This window comes from Takifugu flavidus, chromosome 2 (assembly GCF_003711565.1).
Source record: "Takifugu flavidus isolate HTHZ2018 chromosome 2, ASM371156v2, whole genome shotgun sequence".
In the NCBI taxonomy this organism is placed as follows: Eukaryota; Metazoa; Chordata; class Actinopteri; order Tetraodontiformes; family Tetraodontidae; genus Takifugu; species Takifugu flavidus.
The window spans coordinates 14,636,391-14,663,114 of NC_079521.1; the positions used below are offsets into that span (position 1 = coordinate 14,636,391).

Below are 26,724 nucleotides of genomic sequence, written 5' to 3' on the forward strand. Positions count from 1 at the left end.
GAAGAAGAATCAACCTGCTGACATTAAACAGAACAGTAGAAAGAGTTGAAGCCCAAAGTTAGCGCAGTCCAGTCAACCCTAATGAAATTACGCAAAAAAAGGAAGAGACCTTAAACATGCCCTGCCAAAAACTCCGCAAGTGCATGTTCAGAAGCACGTGCACGCAAACACATCTTCAAGGGATTTGGGGGACACCTGCTAGCATTTTCCAAAAGCTCTGATCAAGGGGATGGCGCAGCATACAGAAGGGATGGGGAGAGAGAGGGAGAAAAACAACAGTTGAGGTTTGGCAAAGGCAGAGTGCCGTTATCATAAATTCATGTCAGCGCGCTTTGAAGCGCTCCCTCGACAGTGTGACGACGCCAAATGGCTTGCGCTTCTTCCCCATGTGTTTGTGCATGTTTATTTGCGCGCTCGATGCTGTTGTTTTAGTGTGTGCACGCATGTGTGTATAATTTTGAGCGTGTTCCTCCCCTTTCATCTCGATTCAGAGGGATGAACACTGGCTGATTATGTGAGTGCTCTTGCCTGTGTCAGACACATCCAGGACTTGGGGAAAAGAGTACAATTTTAAAAAAATAGATTCTCTCATTGTCCTATTATTCAGTGAGACTGGAAAACTAGAAAGTAGGAAGTAACTGAGCATATGTTTGGTTGGCTGGGGAGGCTTTAAGACATTGTATTATATATTATATATTTGAAATAGATTATGATGGTCCATTCTCTCACTTTCTTTCAAACTTTAAAGCTGACATACTTTGATGTTATGCAGTATAAACTGCAGGTAAATTCTAACATTTGAAAAATAAATGCGGTTAGTTGTGTCATCTCTACGGGCTCTACAGTTTTAAATAAGGTCTAAAGCCACAAATAAGCTCCTAATAGTAATTGAACAAGCACGGCAACTACCTAAGATTTGCTAAATTAGTTTTGCTGATGGAAAATTTAGCTTCATTATAGAGGAAAACAAAGAAGAAATTCTTTCATTCTCAGAAATAAAACAGATCTTCAATATCCCAAATGTGAGAATTCCTGAAATCATATACTATATTCTGTGTTTCCAAAACCTTTCAGTGACCTGTTTATTATAAAAATTGTAAAAGAACTATTGGGCTTAAACAACAGGTGGTGAAACCAAAGAACAGAAACTACAAAGAAAGAAACTACAGTTTTTCCCACAGTGGCCAGCAAAAATCCACACAAGCTTTGAACAAAGTCAGCAGTTTTGGTTGATTTGCATTTGAAGCAACGCTGCAGCACGTTAACAAACTAACAGAAGTGAGGCAGTGTCCTATGTTAAGTGGAATGTCTGCATCTTCTGTGAGCCTTTGTTGTTTTTGTTTTTTATTTTATTTGGGGCTCTAACGGCATGCTGTCAACTCCATTATGCAATGCAAGGAACTTCACAGCCCAACAAGAGTGCGCTTTAAAGACGGTGAACGTGGAACTAATACAGTCTTTCAGTCATGCAAATTAGCAGGCAAAGGGAATGTGCTTGAGTGCACTTGGCTGGGCTGTCTTTGCTGTCTTGCGGGTCAGCAGCCTTGATTCCTGAGAGACTGGCCTTCTTAGCAGCAGAGATGAGCATAACACTTGACAAATGTTTGAAGAAGCCAAACAGCAGTGGCGAAGAAGGCCTGACATTTCCCTTGTTGAGGCAGTCATCTGAAGAGGAAACAGGGTGGCGCTGGAAAGCAGAGGCCAGGGCCAGCTTCAGATGAACTTTAAAGGGTGGTTCTGTGTGTGTGTGTGTGTGTGTGTGTGTGGTGTGTGTGTGTGTGTGTGTGTGTGTGTGTGTGTGTGTGTGTGTGTGTGTGTGTGTGTGTGTGTGTGTGTGTTAAAGTTGCCACCATTCCTGTTTTTTTTTCATCAGCTGTCTTGGTGAAATAAAAGATTTCTCCCATTTGTCCCGTCTTTTTGGGTAACAGGTAAATATTTTTTTTTTTCAGTTTCCTTGTTCTACAGTGTTGAAAGGTTCTTGTCTCAATAGTCGTCCAGTTTGTGTCCTGTTATAGCTTATGTCATACGTCCAGTCGTGGGTATCATTGTGCATTGGCGAAGAATGTGTTGGGTAAAAAACATGTTCCAATGTTTTGGGTAAAAAACATGTTCCATCATGTTGGGCACATGATGTCATTGATGTATGAAAACTCCTATGTTTTCAATATAGAAATGTCTTCCTCACTGTGGAGAATTCTTTTTAGCTGAATCTTTTCTTGTTCCTCATGATGTTCCGGGGTAATGGGAAAAACCCGGTCGAGTGTCCCCCTTTTTTTCCCTACAAATTTAAGTTGACAACCCTCTTGCATGTGTGTGTGTGTGTGTGTACAAATGCATCAGCACGCACAGAGAAACATTTGTGTGTGCCTGTGCATGTGTTTCCTGTTTGTGTGCGAGAGTGAGTTGAGATTTGACTACAAAAATATGAGCAACGTGTCGAAGCACGAAGATCGATGATGTGGTCAAAAGCCTGTACGTACATAATACAAACCTGGGCACACGTTCCAGCCAGAACACTCTATTACTGCAATCCATCACCGTGCTGTAGAATGCAAACTACATGTAACCAGCTGGACTACCAATGTCTGTCACCCACAGGCTCACATGCATTCCAGACACGAAATTAGCTTATCCACTACAGAATCTTCTTGCACTCAGAGGTGATTGTCCATTCGCCGTGTGCATATTAAAGCATAAATAATCCATGCAGACACATTCCCCTCTATTTAGTTGCAGGAAACCTCTGATAGATTATTCATGTCTCAGCTACACGTTCAACCTTGAGGCGTTCTCTTCATATCTATGGCTAACAATATGACATATGAGAGCAAGGGTGACATTCATCCACCCCCTCGCCTGCTTTCACCCACCGCACCCTCACTCCCACCCTCCCTCTACACCGTTGCTTTGAGATGGGCAACAGAAGCCTGTACCAAGGACAAATTTGCCTGCAATGATTTGGTTACCAAAGGCGTGTCCAGAGTCTCCCTCTCCAGTTTCCCTCTCAGTGCTGAGCCTGGCCAAAGATAAATTACACTGATATACACAGAGAATCATGACATCTTTTGTCACGGTGTGACTCGCCTCTCAGCCACTGAAAAAGAATGTTACACACCATTTCAGGGTTAATGAGAATAACATTTTGCTGTGTGTGAAGTGAGGCTTACTGCACTGGTCTCTCGTGTAATACCACACTCTGTCTAGGGAGGTGATAGTGAGTCGTTGTAGCCTCATGTTGTGTCAAATAACACTTGTTGCTAGGGCAACCAGACAGAAGCTTGCAGTTATATCTGCCCACAATGAGAAGACACCATTTCCACCTTGATTTCTGGTGGGCTAACTGTCTAAAAGAGTCAGGGCACTGACTCGTATTTGTTACTGAAAAAAAGACAAAAAATAAATAAATTGAAGGACACTCGTAAGCCACTTTTCTCAATGTTTCACATGTATTCTATCATCCATATCATCATTGAATTGGTGTTTGCTGACAGCTACTCTGAAGATTTGTTAAGATGTTTGGTGAATGCAAATGAATTGTCAAGTGGCAGGTAAAGTCAATGTTTGCATTTTGCATTTTAATGAAACTTTATGACAATGGCGGTTAAGTATTTGTCAGATTTAATTAAATCCATAGAGGCTTTTGAGCCTGTGACTGTTTTTATTTTTTCATTTTCTTTTTTAACTGCAAACACCCACAGCTATCTAACCACCTCTGGCAGGGTTAATTGCCTTGAATTGGAGCAAAAGACTGGGTGACAATGAATTAGAATGGGCAATCGTGTAGCTGCCACATATCTTTACTGCTAAGAACAAATGAAACCAATAGAGGCAAATTGACTTTAAGAACAATTCAGTGAGACCCTGAATTCAACATCAACGCAATAAAGAGAGGGGATAAAGTCAATTATCATGGTTAACTGTGTTACCGCTGCGTTGTATCACTGACCATGATACATAAAAGATGGGGGAGGGGGTTCTAAAAATAAAGAACTTTTCTTGAGATTATGAAAGAATAATTGAAAAAAAAAACTATTCAAATTCAAACTTATTGACAGATTTACACAAAGCAGATGGCAAACTAATTTATTTTTTTTATTTTTTTTAATGATGAATGCATGTCTGCAAGCATGAGAGTCAAAGTATGAATTAAATCAAACCATTTTGTTTCTTTTACTATTAAATGACTTTCTTCTTTCTTTCCAAGAGCAGGGAAACAACTACCCCCCCCCCCCCCCCCCCCCCCCATAAAAAAGCCTTACATACTTAGTACTTAATTAATGAGGGCCATGACACTAGTCATGTGAGAGCACATGTTGGTGGGCAAGGACACAGGGAGTTCCAGTCCTCTCCTTGAGCAAATGTTCACTCCTTAATTTAATGTTCAGAATAGATCTGACAACAGTACGGGAAGGTTGCACAAATGAACCCTGTAAGTTTAAATGTGTGGTTTTTCTCAGTGTGGGTCATAAAGCATAGTGTGATTTCCCTAAACACCCCTCTTTTCCCTTCACACACCTGCCCTTCTGGCCCTATGTGCCCATCCCTCCTCACTTTATTACCCAGCGTGGTGATTAATGTCCCTCTGTCACATATGGTTCCTGAGGACGTGTGTGTGTGTGTTGGGGTGTGTGTGTGCATGAAAGAGCTGCACAAGGCTTTTGCCTGCAATCCTGCAAACAGGACAAATGAATAGTTTTGTAAAAAAAAAAAAAAAAAAGTGTTTTTTTTTAAGTTTCGAGCTGTGGCGCAGGATAATAGAACACAAACTGCAGGCAGGGGTGAATAATTTTACTGACATGCACACCTGGGAAGATACAATGTTTTCTCTGCCAGCACCTAGGTTAGGATGATCTGATTTTAGATGGGTTTTTTTGTGTGTATGAGTGCGTGACTGTGTTCTTGTACATACGACCAGAATACCTGTTTAGCAAAGAGAGGAGCAACTTTAAAGGGCTGTTGGAGCGGTTAAGAATTGATTCAAAGCTCTGGGTTTTAAATGGGTGATTATTTGGTCGCGTCAGTTAGGGTTAGGGTAAGGGGCTAGGGAATGTCCCCAACAGTGAGCCCTCATAAAGATATGAGGACAAAAGTGAGTGGGTGTGCATACAGGCTTATATGAGTGTGATTATTGTGGTGAAAATTCAAGATGGACAGGAGGAATGGCAGCTGCAAAATGTGAGGAGCATCAGTGACAGACCGGGACTGCACCTGTTCACCTAAGGGAGCTCACAGTTTGTGAATGTGTGTGTGTCTGTGTGTTATTTTCTGTTTGATCTTCTTGTCTATAGCCATCTTACCCGGTCGATGAAACCACTCCTCCCCCACACTTCTCCCCCATTTTCAGCCAATCAGGATGACTAAATATTTGAACTCCACAGATGAGAGAGCTTCCCTGATGGAGACTAATGTTTACTAAATATCTTCCCTCACTCGGACCAAAAGCGACAGTAATCTGGGAGGAACCAAAAACTTCTACAGGTGCATCAGCTGGGCTAAACAGGATCACAAACTACACCCTGGAGCCTTGAATTGTAACCTGAGACAGTTACCACCACCCATTTGTTTTCATGCTCCGTCACAATTGATTTCCTAATTTGCGACTAATTGCTCTGAATTTCATCGCATTATTTTTGCTGCATTAAAAAAAAAAAAAAACTATCTAAAAAAGAGAGGGAAATAGAAACAGCCAGTTAATTCCCTCCTTCACACACAGCACTGCTTTGGTGAAAATGAGAACACTACTCAAGTTTATTACTGCATCTAATACTGTTATGATTCTATAGAGCTGTGCTGGGAAAACAGGTTGTGCTCGGTGGTTCTGTTTTGGCAACATCATTTCTAAGATGTTGCAGTAAAACGGCGATAGGTGGGTCCTAGACTCTTTTAAAATCGCACAATTGTAAAAAAATGTCATTAAACCCAAAGGTTACTTCGCAAAGGTCTTTTGTTTTGTGGAAGCCTCCCTTCCATCACGCTTCACCGTCGGTGTAAAAATAACCTCACTACATTCCAACAATGTTTAATGAATTAGGTGATAAAAGTGTTGGTGAGCATTCAACAGCTAATTACGGTTCTACTGAGACTACGTGTTTGTTGAGGGAACAGGTCTGCTCTGTTTTGGGGTGTGGGTGGCTGAGCACAACGAGAGGGATATTTTACCCCGGTGTAATGGCTTTTATCGCTGTTGGAAGTCAGAGATGGATGCATAGCTGGAAATACTCCACAGCGGTGGTGGGAGTGCCTGGCGTTGCGTCGACTGAATCAAGGATATATATCCCTGGATCAAAGACACCCTCTTTTCAGTCCCCTCCACAGCAAACTGCAGGCTCCTCCAGGAAGCTAATGCCTGGTTAGCCCCCCACCCCCCCACACACACACAAACTCTCACACCCAACCTTCCCCCCAGTGTCGAGACTATTTATGTATGGGAGAGAGGGATAAAAACCCAAGAGGAGGAGAAAAAAGAAGCAGGAGGGGGAGGGTGAAGCGGAGCATAAGCTCATATTCGCACAAAAAAAAAAAAAAAAAAAACACATACAAAACCTAATCAATGATGAGCAAGCAGGTCTGCCTGCAGTGGGTGGGGAGAGAGACACTGGAAGAGAGAAGGATGGAGAGAAAGAGAGAGGTCTGTGGGTTGTAGGGATGAGGCGGAGTTGGACCTCCACATGGATAAATACAGAGCTTCAAAGCAGCCGTCGGGGTTATAGAAAGCATAATGTGAAAACAATATTTAGAAATGCAAACTGATCTCAAATTTGTCTGCTAGTGACCTAAATAAAACTGCTTTCCTTGGAAATACAAGTGCGCGTGGGTCTGAATGGAGCTGATGAATGGGTGCGCACTGTGATGTAAGAGTTCATCGATTGTTTTTGGGAATCAGTCTGAACAACAGAAAAAAGATATTTGCCTCACATTTGCTGCCGAATCGTTCTCTTCATTAACAGCTGAGCATGCACTGATATCAACTATCAGAGACTTGTGCACACTTCAGCTGTGCGTTTAACTTGGCCTTGAGACAAATGCGGTAACTTGAGACTGTTGCTGGTATCTGTTGGAATCAAACATCAGGGCAGCAGAAAAGATCAACCTCAAACATGTTTTCAGCCCAGATGAACGGCCATGGGAAACTATCCAAGGACAAAAAGTGCTGAGAACAGGCAAGCTGATGTTTATCTGTAACCACAGCGGCGTTGGGTGACAACGTTCCTCAGAAAATTCCCACTGGTCCACTCGAGCGAGAGATCCAGCCCACTTTCAACCGCCCTTCATTCAAGTGTTTCCTTAACGAAAGGAGGAATCTACTGTGCAATGTGAAGTATAGTTGCATTCTTTCTATTGTTGTGCACACACTACCTTGAGAAATTTGCTTTTCACAGCTGGTACAGACGCCCAATAAATATTTCAAGATCAGCGGATCGAGTGGGGAAAGATTCTTGCCTCAGTCAATCAAAAAACCCAAACCTCAGCTTAAACCTGTGACTTAGGACATTATATAATTCATCGTTCCTCCGGCCATACCTCAGCTTCAGCTACTATTTCTCGAACTGCTGAAATGCTCTAATGGTTTAGCAATTGCAGCAGAACAGCCACAGGCAGGCTATTAGATATAGATGTCGGACAGAAACAGCACCGACATTGTTCTTACTGTCATCAACCTATCCACACTAATCAGACAAAAGCCATGTGGAGAACAATATCTACGACCTGAGAATTCACTTTTACTGCGTCTGGTTTTGCCTTATTTTACTACATGACCACTTTTGAAAGAGTTTTTGTTAGAGGTTCGTTGTGAATTTTTACTCTCACGTCACGCGGTAATGTGGATAGCACTTCTACTGAAGAAATCACTCCAGCTAGAAAAAGTGCTGATCGGTGAGATAGTGAAGACAATTTTTCAGAAACTGTTGGTTTTCTTGTAGTTTCCAGAATCTTTAAAGGTGGAAGTGGAGCCAGAGCCTTTGGCTATTAGACCCCCTGATGTGGAACCATCCCCTCTCTAGGTATGGGAGGCTGCCACCCTGTCTTCTTTTAAAATTCAGCTGAAAGAAGCCCCTTTTTAGAGAAAGGTTATTGTTAGTAATTCTGTAGCTACAGTCAATATTTGAGCTAAGCTAATGCTCACGGTCCGAAAACAGTAATCTAACATTAAACATGATCATCCAGGGTGCAGAAACATGATCCAGTGACAGGCGTCTGTCACTTCATCGGTTCATGATTGCATGTCTGCACAGCTTTGATTCCACTCTACTCTCCGCAGGTTTCAGAGTTACACGCTGACATCTGGCCACAGTGTCCCTCTGAATTTTAGATCTACATGTTCAGCATAACAATTACAGACCATTTTACGCCTAAAAAATTTGCATATTCAGTGTTTACGTTTGTTCCTGTCTTCTTGTCTTTCGCTCCTGCCCGCTCTCACCCTCTCCTACTTCTCAGTAAATAAAGTTGAACTAAACTGAACTCTTACAAATGCTAGACAGACCATATAATACTGTTGCTATACCCTGGGGTAATTATGTTTTAGAATGGTTAAAAAAATGGTAAACAAGTTTGCCAGAACTGCTTAAAAGGATGAGTTGCAATGCCGCCTTGAAAACAGGATTAGGACTCTTCCTCTGTTAGCTGAGGGAGACACATTAATGGCCGCAAACAAAGCGAAATATTGTACAAAGGCAAAGGTCGACTGTGTCCTGCTACGTTACCTGGACGGAGACATGGAGGGTGTAAATGAGACAAGAATGGGACTTATTAGAAGATGAGGCGAGAAGCGCAGTGAATCACTGGCTAATCCTCCGTTTCCTCTAAGCCTGTGTAATTAGGACATGGGGGATCACACCGTGACAGGGGATGCTTCTGGCCCGCCTTCCTTTTTCTTCTCCCTTCACTTTTGTTTAATTTCTTCCCTCCTCAGCTGAGGTTTAAGGCTGTCTGTCATCTAAATATAGTTTATTTGTAAGTATTATGCCACTACCTAATTTTGGTATTTGCGTTCATGGCTGCAGCCTTGGCAGGGTTGCATCTGGGTATATTTGCTGGACTCAAACAGGCCAGTTCAATCAAACATTTCTCTTTCCAAAACATACATCCACAGATCACAGTGTGGACCAGATATGAGAGGAAAGAGGCTGATTGGTGTCCTCCTGATTGTTAATAGTCTTAATCTGCTTCCTTCCCCCTGCTAAATGCTAAGGAATGTTGCCTTGGCCCGTTTGTGAGCGTGAGTCAAGTGGGAAAGACAAAGGATAACAAAGGCAAGAGTGAGGAAGAGAGAACGGATGGGGGCAGGGAATTAGAAGGAGAAATTAGGCTGGGAGAATGTGAGTCACAAGCTCACTGCAGAAATCCACTTTCTATCCAAGGGGGGAAAAAATAGGCTATTAAAGGAGGGATGAAGGAAAACCTTTTGTTCCTGATTCAAAGGCTCATCCTTGAAGTGATTCACTCTGACTAAATTATACATTTCAACCATACTGTCATGATACAGTTACCAGCATCCCAAATGTGAGCCACCTCCTCTTGAACAGAAGGATTTCGGTGTCTAAAATGAGGCCGAGTGGCCTTGTCCTGATAGCCGCTCCAGAACAACAAGCACAAACCATTTGGAATTGTTGAGGCTTTATTCAGTCAATCCATACAATAACAAGAAGTGTCGGCCTTCCCCAAATCCTGTCATATTTGCTGAATTAATTTACTTTCTTTTATTGTCTCTCCCACTCTGACAGTCTCCATTTCGAACAAGGGATTCGCACAACCCATGGTGTCATGGCTTTATGCAAGCAATCATGTGCAAGCATGTGCGCCAGTTTAGAAGGATTAGGAAAAGTACTTTGGATTCTCTGTCTCAGCACAACCTCAACTAGATCAAGAACAACATAGTGTGCTCTAGTCATTATTAGCGGCCTTGAATGTTTTTAGTCGCGGGCTCTTTTATAGTGCCGGAGCTACGTGGTGATACATTCTACGTAAAATGAGAAAAAAGCAACACACTGGTGCCGCGGCTAAAGGTTGCAAGTAGAAAAACAGTCCCTGAATTGCTGACCTAAATTAAGGTTCACACCAGGTTTTTTGAGATCAACATGGTGTCGCTGGTATGAGTGAACCATTCAACTATTTTATCTATACAGGCCAGTTGTACCTGAATGTGCCATTTCTGTAGAAAACCACCGTGACACCGAAGCTCTTTTCTGTGCTACATCGCGTAGAGCAAACGTGAGTGTAAACCTTATAACACAGCACCATACAACAGCATTAGGAAAAGAAGGGCGGCAACATTTATGAAATGTTTCCCGGCAGATGTTTTTGAACATCTACAAAAAGCTAAATTATTTGTTAATGCTTATATGCACAACAGTTATACTCAAGTCAGTGCAGTTGACGTGTTGAAGTCCTTTCTGCTTACATATTGTGACTTTTTAATGTAGACTCATTTTTCATTTTAGACTCATTTGATCAAAAGCAAATACATGGCATACCAGCAGACCGGCCGTGACGGAACCTGGCCTTCGGTCTGGCCTCTGCAAATATTACATTTTTGCCCAACTATGCAAGAGCATGCAGATTACACCGTAACACAAACACTATTAAAAGGTGAAGCGGATAATTTGGGGTCTTTAAAATGGTACCTGTGGGTGGGCGAGGTATGAAAAGCAGCAAATGAACACTCTGGCCCCGGAGCGTTAACGTTGGAAGCAGGAAAAATACGAGTGTGAGGATCACTGTGGCCATGACAAGCGCTAATTTCTGATGTCAGAGGGATCAGAGTGACTGTAAAACGCTGTGACCATGGGGGGGGTTCTGTGACAGTAATAGTTGCCAATTCATCTGTCATTTATTTTTATAAATGCTGATTTTATAGAAAATGTATCTATATCACAAGTGTATTTTTAAAGTTTTATAGAGTATGTACATGGTTTTTACATGGATGTGGAGTCTTTTTAATGCCTATAGCTAGAAGATATATAGCTTAAAAAAACAGTATAACAGCATTTGTTACCTGCTATGAGGAAATGAGCTCACACCTCAGTCTGACTGACGTGCGCCAAAGCAGGGAAACCTGTGAAGATGCACCACCTAGAAAAGCCACATAAAACGGCACCTAAATCCCAGTTGGGTGTATTCAAAGGACCAAATGAGCATTTTAAAAAACTGCACTTCTGCATGAGGGCATCTGATCAATTGTGCCAATGAGCAGCGGCGGAGCTCCCCTAAGGATGTTGGCCGGGTGTTCAACATAGGCTAAGTGGAAAGGTGGAGAGAGGTATGTCGAGTCGATGGTGTTGGCTTTCTCAGCCCGGGGGCCTAACACATTTAGAGAGCTAACTGACACACTTTGGATATATTAGCCACAGTCATCTCTGCCAACCGCTCCTCTATTTCTGTTACAACGCCCCCCCCATTTTCCTCCTCCCTCCATCGCCGTCTGTCTGTCACTGCTATCTCCTCTCTGAAGAAGACCTTGAGTTTCAGCCACATTGCTTTAGCATCGATATTCCTCCCTGCCCCGGTCAAATTGGTGTTTGCCAGTCTAGACACTGGTTGCTTGTGTCTCTGTGTGTGGACAAACATGAGTGCACACTACCACCACTCACGCGGCTCTTCATAAGTGTGATTAGATTAAAAGAAACCGACGGAAATGCAATAACGGCCTATCAGTCCACTCATCAGGGGGGATAATCGTTTCAAATAGAAATGTGTTTTCCATCTTACTGTGTCCTTTATACTTTCTTTGACGCTCAGTATGTTTCACTCCTGATTCTGGTTCGACTGTGAGCACAAGGCTTTAAAGCAGGCTGAGTTTAAATCTGGGCCACAGCACAAAATAAAATGGCAATACACAGAGGCTCTTGGACACCTATGGCGAGAATGAAAAAGCTAGAAGTGTGTGAATGCCGGTTCTTTTGTCAATTACATACTTTGGATCTGAACTACTCTCAGTCCGGGCTGCCCCGATCTCTGCGGTGCTTTAAGATTAGGGTCAAAGATTAGAGGGCTTACATGAGATAAGAATAGGATTAAAAGAGCTCAGAGATGTAAAATTACAGAACAAAAGAACCAGTAAAAACACACCTGAAGTGTAAACAGGCTCATAACACAACAGCTGCCTGTCCTGCTGGACAATCCTGGCATCATAGGTGTATGTGTGTTTGCCTGTGTGAGAAGAAAACAATGGATTCCTGATGAGGGAAAAGGAATTGAATATTATTGAAACAGCATCCAATATTCCAGAGAGGGATTCAGCACACATCAAAGGCTGCCTCTGCAGTAAGTCTGTTAGATTTGGGATTAATGGACTCCACGGGGCCCTGGACACACGCAGGCAAAGAGATGTACACACACACACACACACCACACACACACACACACACCCATCAAGACACTCTCAAGCACACACACGAACGGAAACCTACAAAATCCAGCAACTCCGTCTGATAAGATTCACAACCACAGCCGGCAATGCACCACAGAGCAGGGAGAGCTTCTGGTAGCTCTGATCGTCCAATTTGGTCGACATAAAATTTCCATGAATGTTGCGCCGGCTCATTCTATGCTTCACTACCTGGTTGTTTGGACTGAATGTTTGTTTGTCAAATTAACAGATCGCGCACACACTCAGACATACACATGCACGCATGCACCCGTGCACACGCAACCGTAAGTCACTTCCAAGCTCCAATGAGTTCATGCAAAATACAAAGAAATTGCAAATAGGGTGGTTACGCTCAGCTGTGTGTTAATACACTTAGAGGAAAACACGAGGGGTCCACGGCGAAGAGGTTTCTTTAAATCTGGTCAGAAGGAAATGTGGCCTAATCCCTGGCTTTCCACCCCAATGCCCAGTGGCTCCCACTTGCTGATTCTTCCCCCCCAATCCTGAGCCACTGCCCTCCGGGGCTAAAACCACAGGTGCAGGCAAAATGCAAACCACTAGGTGGAAAATGCTCGTTGACAGCATTCTGGTGTGTTTGTGATTGGTCAGTGAACAATGAGGGCGGTTCCTGAACCACTTGTCGTGCCGATGGAACAGCTGGACAGCAAACACCAGACACAGATCTGGGTGGGAAGAGACTGCGCAGAACAACAAGGAGCTTAAAGCGTAAATGGGATTCTGCAAGGCTTAAGCTCACTGTCATTTCACAAACTGTTCGTGAGAGGCAAAGAAGAACGTTAAGAAAAGCTTCAGCACAAATATTTACACAGTATAAGATGGAGACACTCGTAATAACATTTTAAATCATCTCAAAAAATAACGTTTTCCTAAAAAAAATAGCCTTATTAAATTACAGCGTTAATAGAAGACAAGAGATGTGTCCAAATGGGAATTTATTTAGTAAATATTTACTGTCATTATTATTTAACACTGCATATGAATCTATTGGCAGACTATGACAGCGAGACCTGAAGCTAAAAGCTACGATAATCACCTGTTGTTTCATACATCTTGAATTTTGATGTGGTTGCCTGGTTACAGCAACAGCAAAAAAGTGCATTTTCCATTGGCCTGTTCGCACTAGTTCACCAGCTCTGCTATTGTTTGCCTCTTCTGCTCTGAGTGCCGGCACACAAGCACGCCCCTGCGTGAACCCGGAGCCATGCGCACACCCAGCCAGGCTCTCATCCACATGATCATCCTGAGCAGCATTATCACAATCTAGAGAACTAGATTATCCCCTGGCTTTAAAACTTCATCCTCTTTCATTCCCACTTGGGAGGGGATGAGAGGCGGCGCAGGGGAGCAGCACCCAGATTTCCCACTTGTTAATCAAGAAAGATTTCAGTCACATTTTGACAGGACAGATGGACGGCTGTTTTGAAAAACAATGCAGGCCATCCAGGATATTTCCTCAAGCAAAAACAAATGCTGCTGAACTGTTAAAATCTTAGTCACAGGCACAGATTTTGTAAATCCGATCCACTTCAGGGAAGTAGTAGTAATTATTATAATCGTATAGATCCCTGCACACATTGCTACACTTGAATGTAATGATAAAATATTAAAAGGAAGAGCCCTTGCCTAACTCGCCACACTTCCAACCGACTTCCAACAGAGTTGTCAGAATTTCAATGAGGTGAGAGTAAACTGAAAAGACCTGCCACAAACCAGCGGCATGGAGATTCATCACGCCGCGATGTTTATGAAGAAAGCCTCCTTAATCTCCATAATAGATCTTTGTTGTGGTTTGAGGTTGGATGTTGAGGTCAGCTGTTAATTGGCCGCTGGTAATTACAGCTGCATCTTAAGCTTGCCAACATCGTCCATGAGGCTTCGGGGACTTGCAACTAATGCACCGCAGAGATTACCGTGGGATACTGAAAAACAACTCGCATTCATCCACACTGAGGCAACAATTTGAAGTCAAACACTCCCTGGTGTCATCATACAGTATGTTCAGCACACTACAGCGTTCATTTATATTTTGCCTGAGCGCAGTGTTTCTGTTGCTCCACATCTCTGAATTTAAATCTTTAAGCTTGTCATTTTCTTCAAATCTTCCATTATTCATGAGTAGCCATAGGGGAAAGGTTTCCCCATGTGTGGGGCCGCTTCCCGGGAAGGGAGGCAACATGGGGACAATAAGCACTCACCCAATTAAAGCTGTGTCGGACTCGAGCAATTCCTCAAGGTATTGCCATGTGACAGTTTAATTAACCAAGCCCCTTATCTAAATTTAGCAGGATCAAAAAGTAACAAACTGGGGTTATCGGGGAAAAACAGTCCCAGTCTCCATCCTCACACATGTGTTGATTCATCCGCTCACTCACAAACAGTTTGGGGGGATGTTACGCTACACGCGTAATACAGATATCACCGGAAATTCATAAAACAAAGATTGCTTCTACGTACGAATTTACTGAGCATCATGAAGAACAAATGCTTTTACCCATAATTATTGCAGACGTGGGGATCTGCCTGATGACAGGGTCTTGGTATAGACGCATGTCCTCATGTCCAATCCTAAGCCTAACCCCTATCTTTACATGGTATATTTGAATTTTGACCAACTGAGCTTTATGAAATCCAATAAGAGACTTAAACTGTTTTAATAATCCTGTCTGTTTATGGAGCTGCCCTGTTTCATCCCAATCTCCATCTAACCACGAGCTCCTTACCTCCTCTGCTGCATCTGGCTATAGATTTAGCTTTTTGTCATTGCAAAGCCCTAACCCTGACCCTCTGTTTAAGTTCTTCCACGGCAGACACCCTATTAAATGTCAATCTGTCTGATGATTCCATCCACTACCAGAATTTACAGGTTATTCAATGGTGTTGTTTTAACATTTGCGTTCCCAAATTTTACACCATCTCACTGCAGGGAGTGGGCACAAGGACACTGCTAGTTATGGTTAAAGAGAGAACAAGTCCTGGTGCCTCAGACAGACCGATCGCATTTATCTCCCTGGTTCCTAATGCAGTGTAACATGGGGAAACAAAGCCCCAGGGCACCGCAAATATTCACTCGCATCAGCTAAGGAAACGGGCTGCATAAAGGGAAATTTTCTTGACTCACTGACTGAGTAGAATGTTACAAGACTCAATGTTCTGAGAAATGACTTGTGTTTTTCACCGTTACTTAACGGAAGCGGAACAATTTCCTCCATTTGTATCTGCAGGAACTGAACTGATCAAACAATATTTTACTTGCCGTTTTTGTAATTAATAAGACTGTTGCATTTAATATGGAGCTACTGGGCGCAGCAGCAAACAAATCACTGCAGCAATACATGCTCAAATTGCAGATGATTGTTTTTTTCCAGACCAACGTCCGTGGATAATAACCACGCTTACAAGTTCACAGTTTTTCATGCTTTACAAAGACAAACACCTATTTCTGTATAGAGGTGAGCTCATGTAGTGGTTTAAAGAAGATATTCTCCTATTCACAACTTTATTTTAATGTTACTTCTACGATGCATTATTTACTATCGAACTTTATTGCTAATATTCCGAACGTTTACTATTTCCGTCCCCTCAGTAAACAAAACTGTAAAATGGTCAGTTTCCTCTAACTCCCAGACAAACAATAGATTCAAAGGTATCATTGAAGTGCTGCTTAGGGACCAACAGAATCAAAGTAACATTGTGATGCCATGGCAGATAAGCATTCATTTATGAGAGTTTTATATATTTGTAAAGCTGTGGATAAATATGATTACATGTTCGATGCTTGCATTGACTCTTTACAGAGCATTTCATTCTTACAGAATATGAAAACTGTGGTTTCTCCCATAGAGAGGACGATAAAGCTGCAGTCTCTGAAAACATCAGGGCACTGAAAATAGCACCCATATGCAAAATAGTGCAGAAAAAAACATGCAGAAATGCATCCTGCACACAAACAGACCAGTGGCTGCCTGTCTATGGACAGTGGACAGATGGTGGTGCGATGGCCCTGGTCCAGAAAGCAATGCTGTTCTGTATCATTATAATCTGCTCTGTAGTGTGCTCCCTACTGCTGCGAAGGACAACATGTTTCACCCTCTGAGAGCAGACAGCGAAGCAGTTCCGCTGCTGCTCTGCACATGCTCTTTAAGAGCCGCTGCAACCACAAACGGAATGATATCGTGATGCCTCGATTATTTTGCCCTTGGAATATTTGGAAATTTCGTGCTGTTATATTTGCCGTTTGTCTCTAAGTGACAAAAAAAACCCCCAAAAAACGACACCACACGGGTGCAGGCGAGAAAATGATTGCATAGAATTCAGTCAGACCAACACAAGGCTGCTGAATTTAACTCACCAATATTCATTAAAACACTTACAACGATAATAACAGTAAACAGCTTCAATTACGAAATCCAAAGTTGGTGCATATTAAAATATCCTGCCATCAAACCTTAAGATAAGATCCTAATTGTGTGCCGTTATCACAGATTTCACTAAGCTTTTCAATTAGAGGTTAATGCCCGATAGCAAAAAGGAACATGTACGATGTGCTGCCTCGGGGATCTGCTACACAATGGTATTTAATTTTATTTAAAGCAGACACCAAGTCTACAACACTGCTCACAAAGTAAACAAGTGGGAGCAAAAAAAAGTCTCTGTTGAGATGATGGACAAGATAAATACGCTGGCGGTATCATATGGGTATGTGGGCTTGTGCTTAAGTGCTTTTGAGTGTGGCAAAACTAGTATGGCCAGCAGGGTTCTGTTCGCTGTCACTGTCGAGTAAAAACTGTTGATAATGTAGTTTTCCCACGGTGTTTACAGCAAGCAGGACCGTGTACTGTAAACATCACATATGCAAATGGCTCATTCCACCTGGTTTCATTCTGTGCTTGTATGAGCAAGAAAAGGAGAAAAATTAATTTCTATTTTTTTTCTCCCCAGTTTTGACTTCAAAGACAAACACATTTGTCAAGCATAATGCAGTTTTATAATAATTCATAAAAATAGTAACAGTGACGTTTAACTCAGGCTTCTTGTGGGTGAAACCTTAACACTATGGGTGAAGAGTGATTAACTTTAAATCTCTATGACTCTGGATTAATCCCTATAATCAGTGTGCCTACATTTTTAAATGGGGCTTGCTTGAATAATATTCCCACTGTGTTTAATGGCTTTCTGTGTGTGTGTGTGTGTGTGTGTGTGTGTGTGTGTGTGTGTCTGTGTGTGTGTGTGTCTGTGTGTGTGTGTTCAATGTCTGCTATGTGAGCTCACACATGTAATAATACCCTGTAATGTTCTCTTCTCTCTTTGAGAAAATGGGACAGGGCGATTGTAAGCTCTCCGGGCAGCAGAACTTATTAGAGGCCTTTTCACTGCGGGAGATCCTGGTAAATGCTGGTGGCAGGAACTTTACAGGAACTGTTCCTCTCACTTGCCTCTCTTGACGGTCGTGTCTCCACTGTGAGGTAGGCCCACTCGACGATGTCATGGGTTTCGATCGCTGATAGTTAACGTCACAGGGGGTGGGGCTTGCAAAAGCAAAAATCATAACCATGAAAACAGGTAAGAAGGTAAAGATGAAAGGAGCTAAGATGAGAATATATAAGAGCCCTGTGGATTTTGCAGTTACAGATCTATCGCTGCTTATGAAATGCAAAACAAAACAGATGTTTGCTGCTTTTCTGGATTGTGTGTCAATGAACATAGCAGTGGAGAAGAGAGGAGAAGCCTCCCCTGCTGGGATAACGTTCCCTTCTGCTGGATTCTGGATTCATCGCGCTCTAGATTCAGACAATCAACGAGTAGACCTCAAGCCCCACCCAGGAGATTTCTGGGACCGATCTACGTACCTAGTCTTTAGGCCCTGTAAAATATTCTATACTTTGTAACTTTCAGAGAGGTTCCATGGTGACATGCACCAACGGCCCGTCCCTGTAAAATTGCCCCAAAGGTCCTGCAGTGGAAAGGCTCCCATTGTAAAGAGCCTTTCCTTCTGAAGGCTTGACCAGTCGAGCCTTTGACGGGACATTTAAATAGCACTTAGAGTGAAATAAGACACGTCTTAATTCATCGCTTCCATAAAAATGCCCTAATTATTCACCGTGGGTACTGGGGTGCGTGTCACAGACGTAGAGCCCAAATGCTAAGTGTGTGAGGCATTCATCAATCCTCTGCTGTGCTGTGCTGCTTGAGTCAGGATTCCTCGGCTGAGCCGGGATCAGGGGGTTTGCTCCGATACAGGCGGGCTGAGGTTTAGAGGTTGAGCCCACAACTGACAGCTAAAACAGCCAAGTATCACACACACACACATGCAAGAAAGCAGACAAGAATGGACACCAACCTTCATGATCCATAATCATAACAAAGGAGTTTCATAAGACTGCATGTATTAAAGAAAATAGTCCAATCCCTTCAAATCTTCTATAATGAGAGAGAGAAAAAAAAATCCTAAGATTTTGATATCTTCCCCTTCCTTTACCCTACGAGATTTTAGGCTTTCAACGGGATTCTACTAGCTTAGCTGCAAATCGCCTCACTGCTTCACGATACGGTCGCAAGATCACGTGGTCTTCCGCCAGTGGATGGCCACACACAAACATACACCCTCCCAAATCTTATTTGACTTTGAGTGATGTCCAGATTGCTGATGGACTCATTTTCCATCACCGGGGTAACTGGTGATTTTGCCATGAATCAGGCTACCGGCTCAACCAGGGATGCGCCATGAAGGGGCTGAGGAGCAGGAAAAGATGAAAGGCTCAGAGACAAATCCCTCCTGCTGACCAGCTCACACCGACAGTACGGGGAAACAAGAGCATCTGGCTGCCGTCCTCCGATGGTGCTTATTTTTCCAACCTAGTTCCAGAGGCCGTACGTTAGACTGAGGGAAAAAAAGCTGAAACTGACCGTAATTTCAAATGAACGATTGCTGAAACGAGGCGCCAACGCGGGCGAAGTCTGCTGGTTACACAGACCAAGAGGGTTTGCTGGAGTGACGCACAAGCACACGGCTCTGGATGCACCGTCACCTGTCTGCCCTGTTAGGACCATCACAGTAGCATCACGCAGAACTCCTCCGTACGTCGTCAGGTGTAAAGCGATGCTTTTAAAAACGGACTAAAATTCTCATCAATAAGCAATTTGCAATTCGTCTTAAATATTAACAATAGTCTGCCTCCTCTGAAGACTTCAGACAGGGTTTGTGCACCTCTTTTGATGATATAGAACATCAAAGTGATGCAATTGCATCACTTTTTCTTTTACTGAAGGTCGTACAATGGGAAAAGGGGCAGAGCTTGAAATGCACGTGAACGGTAGTGTGTTGCTGTGTCTTATTCCAAAAAGCTGGATCTGAGTATCAGTCCATCACTGCAATATCAAGAAATATGAGGACACGTAGAAAAAGGATGGAAATATGCAAGATGGCGATTAATCATGTTCTTTAGGTTATGATTTTTCTTTTCAAGTATAGATTTGAATTACAGATTCAATGCACATGTGCACAGCTTATGAAAGCCCGCCCTTTATCTGTCCATAAAATATGACTGACGTTGAAAGGAGTGCTCTTTTTCAACAGCCTTGTAAAGGTTTATTGAAGGCCAGAGTGACTTAGGCAGAGGTTGCCATGGCTACAGGTGTGAAAAGGGCATCTGATCAGACTTGTGACCAGTAAATTAATCTCGGAATTGCATTTCTTTGATCGAAGGTTCACTCATGATTAAAAGTTAATTTGTGTGAACTGAAAGAAAGGTTGAAGATTATGTGGACTGGAAGCACTTACAGTGAGGTGGCTTCAAAAAACTGAAACAGCCGCGAGCCAAGAAGGCAGAATATTACGGATGGATTAAAGTCTTACGCAAACATTTTATAGAATACATTTTAAGCTTTGCTAATAGTTTTAAATGATACACACTTTCTGACTTCTAAATGGGGGCGTGTCCTTCATTCCTGATGGTTCATTGAACTGAAAAAAATGGGTTTCACTTTTGAATTTTATTTCGGTTTTGTTTGTTATAACGGGGCAATTCTCCTCCCATTGCTGCTCAACTGATTCATCCTGTTTGAAGAGCCCTCCGATGTGACTAATGCAGCCCATTGTGAGGTCGATGCTGAAACAATATATTGTGCTGCATTATCGAGACAGCAGTGCAAGAAAAAACATGCAACTGAAAAAAATAAACAAGAAAATTAAAGGTGCCTTCAGCTTGCATGCTCCATTTAGGAAATGATATGCAAATATTCACAGCTGAAAGTGATGTGGAAAGGTGCCGCCCCCCCTCCAGTATGAAATGTGCTGTAAAATCAGCCACACATAAACAAAAGTACCACTTGGACATGCTTGCTGATACGGGTGGAGAGCAAAAGAGGACGGCAATGATCAGCGGTCGCGCTTTGACCGACGCAATCAATGAAGACAACAAGCGGGGCGAGGGCGACTTATCAGGGAGATACAGCGATATTCCCGGAAAGACGGTGAACTGAGCATCATTTTAGACAGTCAGATACATTAAAGAGCAGAATATAGGCAGTATGAGAGAGTTTGCTTTTTGCAGTTCTCATGTACGGCAAGACAGCAGATAATAAGCCATGGCACTTTATTTATGTAACTCATGACCTGGGGGTTTCGACAATCTCTTTTCCTTACAACTTAATTTAACATGCACAGAGGAATGCATCTCATGTCTTATCTCCCTGTATCTGCGGTGTCCTTGTACTCTAATAACACCCCCTCCCCCGCCCCGTCCTACTCGTGCCTCACATTTAAAACAAGGCAGGAGGCAGTTTGATTATCACACTTCAATCGCGGCTCATTAGGACAGGTCAGCTGGTGCGGTCAAACAGCTTCCCTGTCAAACAGAGTCCCTCTCTGCCGCCGCTTCCATTATCCCCGTCCATCCATTTACTCGGATTCATTATCAGAGAGTAGCATCTCCCTACACCGCTGCCGCCTGTCTGTTCGCGATAGCGACTATGCCATCTCTGCAGACGTGAGCAATGTGCTGCCAGCCACTCCGCTGGAGCCAGACAAGCTCATATCAGGGTTTGCTGCAGATGCGCTTGAGCATAAATTAATTGCCGTATAAAACTGGCAAAAAAAATAAATCCTTTTGATATACTTAAGCTTAATTAATACATTGCGACTAATTATGCGAGGCTAATTAATCAATTTGATACTCGTCCCTAATGTCACAATGTCCAAATTATGTTGTTTGGATGGAAAGTGGGCAAACGGGATGAAGAATTAGGTATGGAAACAGAAAGTTTTGTGTTTTCACTAGTAATGCCAGGGGAAAACATAAATCGTAATACGAAGACAAATGATTTCTTGGGAGGGGGGTAAAAACAAGGCTACGTCCAAGTGAACCTAAAGCCCAAGAACTGAAAATGGGATTGTAGATTGAATGGGACTTAAACTGCACGCTTGGTTCCTATTGAATTTGTGAATGAGGTCGGAGTGTCCTGGCAGGAAAGCAGAAAGACCTCTGGAACGTGCGAGCTCTGAAATAGATGCTAAATGATGAGATGTGAGGGAAATAGGCCTGCAAATTACCCCATAGCGATCCACAAACACCCCCTGTTCTTTTCCGCAGTGTGTGGGCTTTTGTCTCTTTCCATGATAGAAACTAAGCGGATGCACCGTTGGACTTCACAGCTTTCTGCTTTTCAGGTTTCTCTTCACTTTTTCCAATATCTTGTTAATTAGATCACATCATTAGGACAAAACCGTGTTAAGACAAAGTAGAGCAGGAAGACTTTTTAACAAGATCACCCTGCATGTGGCGGTCGCGATTCATCTCAAATAGCTGGGGGAAATAAGTACAAAAGCAAATATTTCAACGCACGCAAAGGACAATTTGAAATTCGCAATTTGAAAAGCCAAGGATCAGACCACAGTGCTGTTTTCTTGTGTAAATATTTAGAGTGAGGTGTAATTTGCTGCTTTTGAGCACTTAATAAAGATGAACTGGAATGGCGCCAAAGCGATGCTCCACCATCTCTGCCTGTTCGTGCACAATGCCTTGGCCTCCTGCCCCTACCGCCATCCACAGCTTAGCTAAGCCCACATGTTATTGGCTAAACACACCCAGCTGCAGCCAGTTAACTGTCTAATCTCACATCAATCGATTTCCCCAAACAAGGAGAGGTGCCGAGCTGCGAAGACACAGTGGAGGGTGAGACTAAATGAAAGTGTGGCAAAGGATTAGAAACAGACAAAGGCCGGTTTGGGCCTTTTTTTTTACTGAGCGTAAAGCTACGTGTTTGTTTGACGTGTGTATAACCATCTCTTATCTGACACGGGCCTTTGACGGTCCGCTCTTAGGAAGACGCCTCCAATTCTACCACTTCACTGTGACAGTTTTTTAATTGCAGGCTGCTCCATGTGGGGTTTTCTTTTGTTGTGCATGTATGTGAATCTTTGTCCCTCGTGGACAACTAAATGGGAACATTTTGAAAATGAGAGCCATATGGGGTTTTTAATTGACCAATTTCTCTTGCCAGCGCATGTGGCTTTGTTCCATTCAGAAAACCAATAAAAATAAAATAAATGTGATCTCTTTACACATGCATATCGCGGCACACAGCGCTGCACAAATTGTCATCAGCCTTCCGTAAGGAGTGAAACATTCCTTCTGTCCCCGGGATTAATGGCGCTATTACAGAGGATTCATGCTCAGTACATGGTCATGAACATCCAGATCCAGCCAGTGAGATGCATGCGAGTATAACTATTTCAGTGAATTTGTTCCCATGGGAGTATCGGTTTAACTCTTTTTTTTTTAACTTCAGTAGGAGCGATATAACTGATAGACATGTCAGAGGAATGCCGCATACCCGCTGTTCCTACTGTTCCATGAATCGTCGACATATATGTTCGCTGGTCCCCTTCTCTCCCCTGACCCTTCACCAATCAAATGAGATGGTTGGAGTGTGAAAGACTGGAACGGGTCATATCTGGGGAGTTATTGTTCTACACATGTCGTGTGTAATTTGTCCGACCCACAGCGCTTAGAATAATTATTCATATTTAATCACCACACTACAAAGCTACATCGCCTGCCGCTCGCTAAGTCATTTTCCATGTTCCATTATCAAAGTTTCAGAGATGGGTGCTCAGGGAAGAGGGACTAAATGGAGAGGCTGAAGTAGTTGGGCTTATAAAAACATAATGGGCTTGTCTGCTTTGATAAACTGAGAACGTGCAGAGAATGCGCACCCGCTCGCTCGCCCTCAAATACGCACACTGGCATGCACACAAAGTGAGAAAAGTGCAGAGAACAAAGTAGGAGAAGAATAAAGTTGCAGCCTCTGAATTCAGGAGCTCCAGCGGCACAGAAAAAAAACTAATTGATAGTCGTTCGGTCCAAGAGCGCGTGGTGCTGCATCCATTTGTGCGGCTGGTGAAATTGCCAGTGAGAACTCACCTTGCTCCAAAGGTGCTGGTTTAATGCCTGTAGCCTTCAACTTCAGAGCTTCCTTTGCAGACATGTCACAACAGGAACCCTTGTTGGTGTCTTGGTCGCTGTCAGCCTGGTCGCTGTCGCCGTGACCGCTGTCCCGGAGGCTCGCTCGCTCCGGGTCCTTAAATGTTGAACTACTAGAAAAACAACAGGAGGGGGAATATAACGGGTATTAAAACGCAGCACTTATCAGGTTGTGTCCTTCACCAGGAGGGAAGTATAGGAACATGGTAAAACATCGATGGTGATTAAATAATTGAACAATTTAAACTACAACATGTTGAGGATGTATTAAAAGGCCTTTTAAAAGTGCCGTATTGGCAGTATTGTCTGCCTTACGAGACAAACAGCGACTGACGTGAAAAAGAGAGGATCTTGTGTGCGATGATATTTTATGTATGATGAAAAGGAATGCTGGTGACCGCTGTTAAAGTTAATTACAGCAGCGTGCCCTTCTCCTCCCTGATGCGGCTCAATGCAGTTTATTGTCAGTTTAGTCGCTGAGGAGAAGACACGGAGCCAGGGCTATCAGAGGAGGGAAAACCAGGGTCAGATGCGGTGATAGTTATGGATCGCAGCTCTTACCTCTGGACAAACTGTTGTCTGCTACCCATATAATTAGGCTCTGTGGGGAAATTGTCCGTCTATGAAAGAGAAAGAGGTACAAATGTGGGTAAGAGCGAAGCAAAATACAACTTATGAGCATGCATTAATATGCAGAAAGTGAATGAGTAAATAGAGTGAGTGACACAAAATACTGAGGACTCAAAAAAGGAGTGACAAACGACATGAGCACAAAAAAATTCCAGTTAAGGTATGGCAGTGAAGTGCCAGTAAAAGGTTTATAATCACATCATAATACCCGAAACCGAATAGAAGTCATTGTAAAAATACTTTTAGAGAATAGATCGGACGTGTCGAGACGATAATTTTTTCCCGAAAAGGGACGGATTGTTCGAAAAAGAACATGTTCTCTGGTAAGTCTTGAGTCATCTGTTATTTCAATTTCAATTATTTCAATAGAAAACTACCACCGCTCACACCACAGAAGAAAAAACAACGCTTTTACATCAAAATGACATCATGAATGTGAAAACAGGGCACAAAATATCACATTTTTGACATAAGAGTGACAAAACAATGGTGGAGCAGAATACTGATGCTTTGAGGATAAAGTTTCCGACACTATCGCATAAAGCAGCCTTAAGAACAGCCGCCACAAACATGGGCGCACCCTTTGTATCACATTCTCATATGATCAATAGAATCCATACATGCACAAACATGAGGTAGGTGCAGGGAAACATGAGAAGTTCTGTCTGAAACTCATTAATGTGTCACAGAATGAGCCCTTCCCCGCACGTGAGCAGTGAATTAAGACATATGCGCCCATTATCTTTTATGAAGCTCTTTAATTGCATTATTTGAAATGAAAAGGTCACCAAAGTTCCAATTCCTGTCTGACATTTACATGTTTTCTGTCCATTTTGAAATATCAAAAGCAAAAATGTGAAATGAATCACAAAGGCCTGGAACAATTGTGTTAATCTTGAGAGCCCTGTTGGATAGAGGAGGGAAGGTTGAGAAATGGTCCAGGAGAAATATGGATTCTTTTTTTCAAACTGTGTGTCACAGTCACACAAAACCTTCTAGTTTAGACTCAGAAAGAATACGAGCAGCAAAATGTCATTTGTGGTGAATAACGCCTCTTACGCCCGGCATTTTCACACACACAGCTGGGCTCTCAGTCGATGGAGTATTTCAGTGTCATCCGCGCTCTGTGGTGGTCTGGTATGAAAAGAGGTTGTGCGAAGGTCGGGCTGGCCACCTCAGTACCCTGACCTTTCATGCCAAAACCTTCAGCTCTACCTGAAGACTTAATTCCACCTTGAGTAGCTAAGAGAACAAAAGAAAATGCCCCAGAAGGTTTCAAATGTCAGACTTTAAAATCATTTTTAAAAAGTTTGGCGTTGAAATGATAATAGTCTGAGAATATAAAAAGAAAAAAAGTCAGGACAATTTTGATTTATGCATCTCCTCAGTATTTTATGACCAGGGACTTGTCCTTGGACACACTTTTCAATCAGCTCTGCTTTGTTGTACCAAATATGAACAGCATGAAATGGCATTAAAAAAAACGAGATTTCTCTTGATTGTGACAGGGTTTAGTGCACAGGCAATAAATAGGCCATCACCATATCAATTTGAAATGATCCTGAATACATTCTTCACTTTCAAATGCGATTATTTCGCCAGTAGAAGATATTTTTTTCCACTGAGATGCTTAGATTTGCAGGTGGCAATTAAAAAAAACGGACACATGTTTCCTGCCAGTTAAAGTCCAGGCTGACATTAAGCCATCAGTTCTTCCGGCCTGCCCGCACGGCCCAGCCCTCTCAATATAATGGGCCTTTGTTCAATTCACAGATCGATAACAGCCAGCATGGGCAGTTTGTTCCTCGGTTAATCAGAGGCAACAATTATTTAAGGAGGGCATGATCAGCCGTGGCCAGATGTTGGTTATTAGACATTGTTATGCAGTCCATAAATTCATTTGGCTGCATGTGTAACGGGGTATTAAATGATAGATGTCTGCGCTTGTTGTCTTCCTTCTCCCCTTGCAGGGCTGAAGTAAACTGAACTACACGCGGCTGCTTTAAACAGTCTACCTCATTGCACAAGTTTGAGCTTTAAGATCTGATTAAAATATCACTCATAGCTAGACAATGGACCGAGCCGATCTGGGTCAAAGGATCGCTTGGATTAACAGTTGATGTTTTGTTAACAGTGGATGAATGTCGCAACCGTGCGGTATTGAATGACGCTGAAAACGGAACAGCATTTCATCCAGCAAGGCCACAAAGGTCGGCGATATAC

General features: G+C 42.8%; 1 protein-coding gene across 4 annotated transcripts in view; it reads right to left on the minus strand.

The window, feature by feature from the left end:
• The window catches only part of pcdh17 (protocadherin 17), a 46,691-nt gene that overhangs the window by 4,907 nt on the left and 15,060 nt on the right, over positions 1–26,724 (minus strand). For 2 of the 4 annotated variants that reach the window (XM_057019296.1, XM_057019281.1), the window contains exons 3-4: positions 24,433–24,491; positions 23,812–23,981 (exon numbers count right to left, since the gene is read on the minus strand). In XM_057019296.1, coding sequence (XP_056875276.1) covers positions 23,812–23,981; positions 24,433–24,491 — 229 coding nt within the window. Of the gene's footprint in view, positions 1–23,811; positions 23,985–24,432; positions 24,492–26,724 lie in introns of all 4 variants that reach the window. The other 2 variants (XM_057019287.1, XM_057019271.1) reach the window with 1 other exon arrangement.